The sequence below is a fragment of the Erithacus rubecula genome (genome assembly GCF_903797595.1).
Source record: "Erithacus rubecula genome assembly, chromosome: 19".
NCBI classification, from domain to species: Eukaryota; Metazoa; Chordata; class Aves; order Passeriformes; family Muscicapidae; genus Erithacus; species Erithacus rubecula.
In genome coordinates this window covers 6792815-6803718 of record NC_136671.1, presented here as the reverse complement: position 1 = coordinate 6803718, position 10904 = coordinate 6792815, and the positions used below count along the sequence as shown (strand labels likewise).

At 45.0% G+C, this 10904-nt stretch overlaps 1 protein-coding gene across 2 annotated transcripts; it reads right to left on the bottom strand.

Annotated features, from left to right (window-relative positions):
• Positions 1-1578: 1578 nt before the first annotated feature.
• On the bottom strand, positions 1579-10606 carry PGAM5 (PGAM family member 5, mitochondrial serine/threonine protein phosphatase). Of its 2 annotated transcripts, none has more exons than XM_079322309.1 (6): positions 10290-10606; positions 7298-7476; positions 6025-6150; positions 5498-5586; positions 5071-5204; positions 1579-3311 (listed from the first exon to the last, which is right to left on the bottom strand). In XM_079322309.1, exons 1-6 carry the CDS (start codon positions 10544-10546, stop codon positions 3161-3163), a joined length of 936 nt encoding a protein of 311 aa, XP_079178435.1. In that variant the 5' UTR covers positions 10547-10606; the 3' UTR covers positions 1579-3160. The 2 variants fall into 2 exon arrangements, with proteins under 2 accessions (XP_079178435.1, XP_079178436.1); XM_079322310.1 differs by having other exon boundaries at positions 5071-5201.
• Between the last annotated feature and the right edge of the window lie 298 nt (positions 10607-10904).

Here is a 10904-nt window from a genome sequence, read left to right as displayed (position 1 = left end):
ATACTTTAGGAAACATGTTTTTAAAAAAAACCCAGAATCAAAAACATAACCTTCTGTTACCAAGTATACTGACTGACTTTTTCATAGTTTTTATTTTTACATAGCAGACTCCATGGTCTCAAAATATTTTAATCTTACATACCTACTTTTACTCCAAAAGGTTTGAGATTGGGTTTTGGGTTTTTTTGGCTGGTAGGTTGGGTTTTTACAGTAATTTAATAAAAATTACATCTTTATCATTCTGGAGAAATTGATCATCTGATGTAATTGCCTAATACCATGTTAGAGCCAAACTGCTGGGGTAAGTTGCTGTGGATGCAGCTGCTGTTCTCCACCCTGGTCCCCTTTTGCTAAGAGTTTGTTACTGAGCCAGGAGACTGATACTAACACTCTAGTTCTTTGTCCTTTTTACCTTTATTATGCTTTGCTTTATTGTTTTAATATTTAAATGTATGTTACTGTATGTACTTGTAGCAGACACACCCCACACCCACCCCTCTACCCACACACCCACCACACCTTGCCTTTCACTTTGTAATGTTTTGGTTCAGTCAGGAGATCAATTTTTAACTGTGTTATATAATGTGCATTAGTCCCGTTGTACTGCACTTATGAGGTCATTTTTCTAACAATGTGTTACTTCAGCTATGACAAAAAATAGCAATTTATGCAGCAATTTGATCATTTGTGATTTTGTGAAGAAAGCCCTTCAACACTGAGCCTGTGGAGACACTTTAAATCAGAGTGATAGTGCTTGAATTGTGTTTTCTTGGCCAAAAGTTCACTTTTAAAGGTGCAAAAAATTAGTTGTGTTTTTGTTGGTTGTTTTTTAATTAGCAAAGTGTCATGTTAAAAATATAGAAATATCCCACTTTCTATTAAAATCAAATGAATAGCTGAAAGTGTTACCCTGTGTTCAGTGTGGGACATGGGGAGAAGGAGCTGGGCATGGCAGGGCAGCTCACTGGTTTGTCCAAGCCTTGCTCATACAATACCTGCAGCTTCTGTGTGTGTGAACAGTGACAATGGACTATACCACCAAAGGCTTCAGACAAGAGTCTTACACTGTTGAAGAAACAGGAACTCAGACCAGGGTAAAAAAAATATAATTTAAAACTTCACACTTTTCAACTCCACTTTAACCATCACCAGAACTATTGTTCATTTCTGTACCTGTGCAGAGAGGTGTTGTGGTGTCTGGTTGCCCACCAAGAGCTTCTTCACTGACACAGGGAGTGTCAGTGGGAGGGAGAGTTGTGTGAGAGGGTGCATGTGCACACACACAAAAATAAAAATCACAGAATTTTCATCTTACAGGTGCTGCTGCTCCTGTTCCTCGTGGTGGTGACACAATCCTGCAAATAGCTGTGCTTAGGCTACAGCAGTTCCCCCTTGGGCAGCTCTGTGGCTGATGACAGTTCACTGCTCTGCCTCCCACCTCAGATTTACATTTCAGATGGTTGGTGAAAGAGCTGTTGCCCTGAGCAGCGTGGTCCTGCACCAGCATCCCTGCAGAGCTCCAGCCACACTTGCTACAGCTGCCCATGCAGCTATTCAGCTGAAGAGACAGTAAAGAAAGAAAGACAGACCAAGTATTTTATTCAAAACTTTTAAAAAGTTAATAGACAAAAACTGATAAATTATTCTCATTGCATCAATGAGAGATACATCATGATGGGCTCCTCTTGCTCTGCATACACCTTACACTACACAACAATCAGTTTGTTCCCTACCAGTCCCTGTTCCTTGAAGGTATCCTGATGTAGTAGCAGTTCATTATCCAGCCTTTAAATTCTCTTCTCTGGAGGTTGTGTGCCCTGATTATGCTTCATGCAGCTCTGACAGAAGTCCAGCATCTCATCAACATCCTAACTGATCAGAGAATCTGTCAAACAAGTTAGTTATGTCTGCTGTCCTACTTCTGCTTGCTGTCCTGCAATCTGTGTTCTCTCCCCCAGGCACACAATGCATGTAGTCAAATTTCCCAAGCATCCACCTATTAACTGAACCAAGTTTCTACATCGATTCAGGTGCCCAGCAAGCTTCAGAATGCTTCTGAGCCTTCCCCTTCCACAAGCCCAGCAATGTCAGAGCTGTTTGAAGGAGGCACTTGGAGCATTCTGCCCGATCCCTGTCCTGTACACTTGCCCTAAAACAAGCTGTCCCATGGCCACCTTCTCACCATTCTGGCAACAGTGGTTTGCTCCAGTGCTGCAGGATCTCTAACCTGCAGCATCACTACCCTGAACTCCATGGTGGTATTGTTCTACTCTGAAAGTAAGGTATCAACAAATACAAATCAATGGGAAAGAGCACTCAAAAATATGTCAGTAACTGAAAGCACTTTGAGAAGATTGCTGCTTTCCTTTCCTCCTATCTTACTGTTAAAATCTCATCCCTACAGCCCTCTCCAGACCATGTTTTGGTTAAAGGCTTTACAAGACTGAAAAATATTCTTAACATCTTAAAGGACATCCTGAGGATGGTAGAACACTTGATATAAGCAGCAATTAGTTCTAGCACCACAGCTCTGAGGCAAATAGTTTTTTACCCTCTTTCCTTTACACTCATAACCTCCAGGCACAATTTACATGGGCTTTTTGGGGGCAGAGGGGGACAATGACACAACATCAACATACACACTTCAACAGCTTACAAAAACTGAAGCTTTATCCCTTTGTCCTTAAGACAGCAGAATATCCTGTTTGTCACTTCTGCAGGAGCTGGAACAAGCTGGCTCACCTTTTGTTTTAGCCGTAGTGTGACAGAAGGCTGTTCCCACACCAATCGCTTTCCTGCACAAGAAAAATACCCACAGGAGCAAGCTTTGGTTAGAGAAATTCACAGCAGGGTGGGGAAAAGTCAGTGCTCTTGCAACTGCTGAGCAGACATTCAACCTGTATTCCACAGCTCAGCTTTGAGTTTTGAGGAATACTTAAGTACTGGACATGTTCAGGCTTACAATGGTTTCTTCTTTTCTGGAGTGAAAGGCAGATATGAATATGAAGGAGGAATGGGGCTAAAGGACATTTTAAGACAGCATCACACCCCAATGTAACAAAAACCTAGTGGTACTGTAGCAGAATGTGCTAGTGCAAAGAGGCTAGAGGCAGCTCCTGGACAGCCATCCATCCATCCATCCATCCATCCATGGGCTCGCTCAGGTGCGTGTGATTTTGTCCGGAGGCATGAAGCCTGTGTCACCCAGGGTTCGCAGGGCCACTCTGCCGTTGGGACGTATCACCAAGTGAGTGATGCTGCCGTTGTTGAGGGACAGGCGCAGCCAGCCTTCTGGGGGGAACTGCAGTGCCCTGGAGACACAAACACAGACATGAATCATTTAACAGCCCTCACTGCATCACCTTGTGTCCCAGATAAGGGGGGAAGGAGGGCAGAAAATCAAAATTGGTGGGCATTGTGCAGTGCATAGCAATGCCCCCAGTCAGCCTTGGAGAAAAGCCTTTCCTTGTGGCAGTGCCAGAAAAACCACAGCATTGGTAACTGGACTGGGGCCAAGAGTGCACTTGGCTAAGCAGGGTCCAGCAGATGGGTGTGATTACTGCTGACAGGATTAGTTCAAGTGGACAGAAGGCAACAGCTCAAATGCAGTGCCAGGAGTGCTGAGCAGCCCCATCACAAACAGGGCAGGGCATGGCCCAGGCTCCAGCACCACAACACCTGTGCAGGTGGCACAGGGCAGAGCTGGCTCAGCCCCAAGGGCTGCCTCAGCAGGGAGCAGGTGGATGTGGCAGTGACTGTCACACTCCATTTCAGCCACGCCTCCACAGCAGAAGCAGCGACACAGGATTCCCTCCAGTGGCCTGCAGGTGCCTAGAGAAGAAATTCACCAGAACTACCTTCCATCATTCCCCAGGAAGGACAAGGAAAAGTACCTTCTGCCTTCCACAGAAACACAGCATCACAGCTGTGGTCTGCAGCCATTCTGAATTTTCTAACTCAACAGCCTCAGGAGCTCCAACAATTGTATTCAACAGCTGCAAAAAACACCATGTTGCCTCAAACAGATTTTGCACCTGATACTGAGGAATAACTTGGTTTTGGCTCATATGACAGTCCTGCAGAAATTAAAGAAATTAAATACCAGCTACAGCCAAGCTAGATTTGAAGGAAATGTTACATGGATAGTGTTCAACTGTGCTATCAGATTGCCTGGAATCAAAGGCACAGAAGAGACAATAAAATGAAGAAGAAAGTAACAGCAAAGAGAAAAAGCATGTAAATATTTCAGAAAAGCCTTGGCAGGAAAAACATGGTATTTTTTAGCACAGGAAGAAATATTCTGTTTACCTGATCGATAATTTCAAGTACAGCAATTTTGAAAAGCTCTAAAGCAGCCCACAGAGCAGACAGGCCAGCATTTACCTAGCTCAGCTAAATAAAGCTAACTGAAACTGCTGTAGGTATTGATCAGATTAAAGTTTAATCACATCTGTCCTGCTCACGACAAATTATCTTACAGACAGTGCTTTGTTGATGGGAAAGAGGAATAAAACAGACTCAGCTGACTGGATACAGAGAGAGGCAAAGATCCAGAACTGTCTTCTCCTTTATGAACAACCTTGATGTTATTGGAAAGATCTACTCTCCCCTTGATCCAATACTAGATGTTACTGCAAATATACACTAATGCAACTTGAACATCACTCAATAATGTCCATTAGTAAAGAGTTCCCAAAACTGAATCAATCTTTAAATATGTAAGGTCAAATTCATGTCACCTCAAAGAGATGCATCCACTAATGCATCTATGTGTAATCTTTTCCAACAGGCACTACCCTCAGGTTTATGGAAGCAGAAGCCTATAGTAATTAAAGTAACTGCCCAGATGTACAAAAAAGGTTAAGTTTCACTGACTTAGCCATTTTTGCTTTAGAATTAGAATGAAAGTTCTAACTTTCAAATGTACCTTGATGAAGATGGAAAAACAACTGCTTAAAATGCAGGCACCGATTTCCACCCACTTGAAAAGCAATGCAGTGAACACAGTCCCTCAGTGGTGGCAGAAGGCAGGCCTGCTGGAGGCAGGCTCCCAGGCCAGGGGAGCAGTACCTGCAGACGATGTAGCGGATGACGTTGGCGTGGCACACGAAGATCTCGTAGCTGTCCTCCTCCTGCTTGGCATCAGCTCTGTGGATGAAGTTCCGAAAGGCAGCCTCGATTCGAGCTCCGTCTTCGTAATACTGCTGGAGGCACCGAGGTGACAGTCACACACAGCTCACTGCAGCACTGAGCAAGAGCCCCTTGCTGGGGTCACACCTGGCCTCAACTACTGCCCAAGGACTGCAGGCTGCTCTAACTGTTCTGCACACTTACTGAGGAGGAGGGAACAATGCAGTTATCTAAGGGCTGTGATAATAAACATCAGCTCAGACACTGCAAGTTAATGCTACTGTCCATACAGAGTATACTGAAAAAAAATCCCAAACCATAAAAAAAAAAAAAACAAAAAAACCAAAAAACTTTAAAGAAAAATTACCACAGCTTCTGGTTTCCAGTGGGAGACTGGAGGGTCTGGTTCTATAGGTGCTCCCTCTCTCAGCAGATCAGTACTGATTTTTTTAACTCCTGAAATATTAGATACACATTCAGAAAGGAGTTGTTCATAGGCCATGACAAACAGCCCAAATTCTACAATCGATACATTTTTCAGCCTTTCTCTGAGGAAGGCTTACTCTCCATCCTAAAGTCCATTTTAATCTACACACTTCTGTCGTGATGTGAATCTCTCCAACAAAACTGTTTTGCCAAGACTACTTACTCCAACTGAAGAGAACAGTAAGCTGTTTTTCCTCTCTGTTATACTTTGAGAAAGTATATTTGAACTTTAAAAAATAAACTGGAAACAAGCAGAATTACAGCTGTAGGTTTCTTTATAAATACAGACATTCAAACAGGGCTGGGATATGGCTAAATAACATCTCAATTTTAAGGACAAGCTTAGAATTCTACTGGAAGCTGTTCTAAGGATCAGAAGACAATGAAAAATGAAGGGAAGTCTCTTACCTGGGAGATGTTTGCTTATAATTTCAGTTGTTTCAGTTGCTCTAGTCATGGAGGAGTGGATAATCTGATCAAATTTTAATCCCAAACTTGCCAGCCTGCGTCCAGTCAGTTCAGCCTGCTCTCGACCTTAAAAAGCACATTCATTATGTAAATTGGTGGCACTCCCATTAGCAACCCAGCAAACTACCAAGAGAGCTGTCCAGGAGGCATAGAAGGTCTACATCAATGTCAGGCTTTTTTCCTTTCAAAAAGCAACTGGAAAACAATTCATCAGAGCCACTACTTGGGCAAAGCTTACTGGTTGGACAGTTTCAAGTCATACTTCCATCAGTTGTAAAAAAATTGTTTATTTCAATTATTAAAAATCCCAACCCCAAAACTTGATATTCAGCAACTTTCACTGAAGTACTCACTATCCCTGCTAGCCCCAACAACCCCCTCAGGCCTGACACTGTTGTTGTTCATGAAGGCAACAGCAGCTTGGCACAGTTCACAGCACATGGGCAGCCTCAGGAATGTTCATCCCACCTTTCAGGCAGGCAGGTGAAAAGACAACAGACAGGTTAAGTCACTTACTTAATGCACAGGATGAGACAGGATTAACATTATGCTGTGTTACAAGTTTAAGACAGCACTTGAGGCCTGCAATTAGCATTTCACTCCTGTTTGCACACCAGTAATTGAGATGTGGGTGGAATAAAAAAGTCCACAGTAGTAATTTTTCCTTCTCTAAAAACAGTGTTGGCACATATATAATCAAGGAAGTGTTCACTGCTTCTAAAATACATTATTAAAAGTAATACTAATTAGCATTTGAGACCTAGTCACAGGATCAGTGAGTTAAGATTAACACAAAGGTTATCCCCATTTCATGTAAGTGATTAGCAGTACTCCCAGAAACAGTGACAGCAGCAGAAGTGCTATGGGTTTAATTATAAACACTCCAGCTGCAAGTCAGAGGTGTTCTCTTTTTAATAAATCAGCAGATTAAATTAAGAGAAACACAGGAAAAATCCGTGTCAGTGGATGAAGTTTAAAAGCCTCAGCCCTTAGAAATTACATCAGCTGGCAAGAAAATCTGCTCAAACAACCTTAAGATAATTTGGAATTTCCTTTGACAAGTTTCTTTACAACTCTAAATCACGTCTTACTGTTTGGATCTGAAAGTAGATTTGGCAGCAAGACCCAGAAGAGTGCTAAGTTAGACCTGTACTCATCAGGTGAAAAATAATCCCCTCAAAATGCAAAGCATGATGCTGCTAGTGCTACCTACCCAGTGGGGTCAGAGTTCTGTCTTTATCAGCCCTGCCATCCAAGTTATACTGGGAATGCCGGATCAGGAAGATGTGCCTGGTGGCTTTTGCTTTGCAGTGATCTAAACGAGCAGCAAGTTCTTCTTCCCCTGTTTCTTCATTCTTCTTTTTGAGGTTGATAAGAGCCAGTGGTTCACGTCTAAACAAACACATTCAAAGAGTCATTTTTAGATAGGGGAGACTAAGAGGCAGGGGAATTTTACAGCTATATAGTCTTGCCTTAATTCTAGTCGTAGCTGAAGAACTAAAATTGACAATTTAGCTACTTGTATCATGAAACTGATTTAAATCTTTGTGTGAAAAATAAAAATAAATGCCTGCATGAAAAAAAAAAGTTAATGTAATGGGTGTAAAAGGTATAACTTGACATAGGTAAATTTGCCCCTTAGTGCCAGCCACCTGAATTAATTCTTGGGAAATAAAAGCAATGAGCAATAGAGAAACTTGTAGGGTATAACAGTAAGATTTTTGACAAGAAAAATTAACCAGGAAGGACACTCAGGAAAAGAGGAAAAGGTGCTGACTGACCATTAAAGAAAGAAAATGCTCCGTATCTAAAAAGCCCTGTGATAACACCTACAAAATCTGCACTTTATCAATCACATTTACATCAAATGACTAAAAAAATCACACCCTCCCCTTCCCTACAACATCCTAGAAAGACTCCAGCCTTCTGCAGTGCTGCACACTGAGAATTACTTTCTGCTTAAATTAGGTCACATCAGGTCTCTCCAGTAGAAGTTTTTATCTTTTAGCCTGGAATGTTTCATTTATCCTTTCATCTTTTTCAGCACTCTCCCCTGATGCCACTTTAATCTCTCTTCTTCATGTTGTCACAGTGCACATGAGCACCCTGCTCTGCACATCACCCAGACAGCTGACCCAGTTCCTCCTGAGGACAAGGGGATCTTCCCCTCTCTCTGCTGTCACAGCTTTAGTGCTACAGATCTCCCACACCAGCACCAGCCCTGCCCAAACCTTCCCCGTGTTAATCTGGCCCCTCTGCACTGATCCTCCACCCCACCTTTTCTATGTCACTCCACCTCAGAGCATATTTCATTCATACCACACCTCACTTCTTCTGTTATTAAACTTGTTTGATTATATTAATGAAAAATAATTTTTATTCAGTTTAAGGCAAAGTCATTTGTTCACAGAAAATTGCTGCTTCCCACACCTATTTCTCACAGCAAAACTGGCTGTGCAAGGCCCTCCTGCTTCCATTTTGCTTTACTGAACACATGATTTCCATTAGACAATGAGACTCTACACATTCCTCAAGCTGTTAAAGTTCAGGAAGGCATTAAAAATGAAACAACAGCCTAGTAACAAGAAGTTCTATTGCTCTTTCACTTTTTATTCACTGGAAACTATACTGCTGGCAAGATACAATAGGAAAGAAATCTCTAAAATCAATTGAAGCACATTTGTAAAGCAGCAAGGGGAATAACTCATCTGATGTCTGCCATGAAGTATTTCACATGAATGAAACTAGATCTATCTTCAAGAACTGAGTTGCACAATTCCTGTGCAAGTGGCAGGGACCAACATTCCAAGTGTGATACCCTATCAGACCAATAACAAGTTTGGTATTTGCATTTGCTTGTTTCAACTTGAAAAGCCATTGGTTGTTAAAAATATTTAAGTATCTGGTTATCTGCTCATGACCTGACTTTCTAAACATTCCCTGCCCCCAAAGAGCAGTAATTCAGATATTCTGTGTATTTATAGGACATTTAACAACTTTGCACGTTAAGTGCTTCTGCCAACAACATCCAGAAGTCAAGACTAAGATTTCAAGCAGGCACAACCTAAGCCACAGCACACCAACGGGCAGACCAGAAAGAGCAGAAAACAAATTGATCTGGGAGAATATATTCATTCCACTGCCACTGTTTGCCCACTGTGACAAATAGAGACTTGCTACCCTGAGCTGCTAGGAAGTATCTGCCCATGTTTGTTCAGGCAATGACGACAGCTCTGTAACTGGCAGCACAACCTCTACTTCCTGGATTGGTTTAAAAAAAAACACTTGAGTCTGAATGTATTTTAGGATCTTTGATGAAAATCAACCATTTAGCAGAATCAGGAAGGCCTGAAGCTGCTGTTGAACAAGCAGCTTTAGTACCTCCCTCAGTATAATTGTGTAACCAGCTGTAACCTTATTAAATAAAGGTATTATTTTTATCACCGGGGTGTACATAGCCCTATTTACATGAGCGCTTGATCCTCTAGCCTCTCAAAAATCAAAACGATGCATTATACAATAAAAATCTGTTAGTGCTTAGGTTTGGATTTACTATGATTAAACTGGAGCCTGACACAAGTCTCCCCTGGGAGATAATTCTACCAGACCGAAGCTAAACGAGCCAAAGCTCCATGCAGATATATGCACATTCTAATTAAAGACTCAGAAAAAATGCAGTCAACCCTTGCGTGAATGTATTTCGGTGCTGAAGAACCGAAATGGCTTTACAAGGATTGAAGCCCGGGCAGCCTGATGAGCAGCGGGCCCAGAGCCTGCCCAGCACGTGAGAGCGCTTGGCACCCACACGGAGCTGCTGCCGAGTGAAAACCCTGCTCCAGACACACAGCAACATCGAGAAATGGCTAAAAAAAAAAAAAAAGACACACTTCTGCCCAGTGCTTACATTTCAGCCTGAGGCTGAAAGCATCAGAATAAAGGGATCTGCACAGGGTAAGTCTCGGAGCTGTGTGAACAAAACCCAGCGCCGGCACATCTCTCGGAGCACTCGGGTGCTCCAGCGTTCCACGGGTGTTCACGAACTTCAGCAGGATTCTGCTCGGAGCAGGCCACCACACGGAATTTCACCGGGGAACGAGTCCCGGCTCCCCGAGGAGCCCTGGCCCGCCCGAGCCCCCGGCCCCTCACCGCAGCCGCGACCTGCCCGGGAGCAGGCGGCCCCGCCACCGCAGCCCGGCCGCGCCCACCTGTCCCAGTTGCTGTCCCAGTAGCTGCCGCTGCCGGTGGGTCTCTCGATCCAGCCGGCGGTCGGCGGGCAGGAGGCGGTGGGCGGCAGCAGCAGCAAGCCGGGCGGCGCGGCGGAGGGCACGGCGGAGCCCGCCGGGCGCGGCTCGCTATCGCCGCTGCCGCGGGCCGGCTGCTTGCCCACGACGACGGCGGAAAGGAGGACGGAGCCGCCCGCCAGCCCGCAGGCGGCGAGCGCCAGGGCGCGGCGGACCGACATGGCGGGGCGGCCGCGTGCCCCTCACCGGCGAGCCCGCCCCGCGCCGCCCGCCCCGCCCCGGACGGAGCGCGCGGCGGGGCAAGATTCCTCCGCGCACGCGGAGCAGGGGGCTGCGCGGACCCCACCGACCCTCACAGCCCCTCACGGACCCGGCCCGGCCCCTCCCGCTCCCCCGGCCGCGGTGCCCGCGGAGCTGCGCCCGCCGCAGGCCGGGCTCGGGGGCTGGTCCTGCCTGGCCGCTCCCAAACCGGCTCCCGCCCCAGCCCGGTCACCGCGTGGGGCTGGCAGGGGATCCCCGCCAGCCCTGCCTGCTTTGATATACGGTGACCAATTCTTCAGGGTGGGACAGACCTGAGTC

Coding starts and splice junctions, on each gene's coding strand:
- PGAM5 (XM_079322309.1), bottom strand. CDS start 10,546: ATGTCGGTCCGCCGCGCCCTGGCGCTCGCCGCCTGCGGGCTGGCGGGC. Junction 6,151..7,297: donor CAGAACTCTGACCCCACTGG/GTAGGTAGCACT, acceptor GTGCTTTTTAAG/GTCGAGAGCAGGCTGAACTG. Junction 5,587..6,024: donor TATAAGCAAACATCTCCCAG/GTAAGAGACTTC, acceptor CTAATATTTCAG/GAGTTAAAAAAATCAGTACT.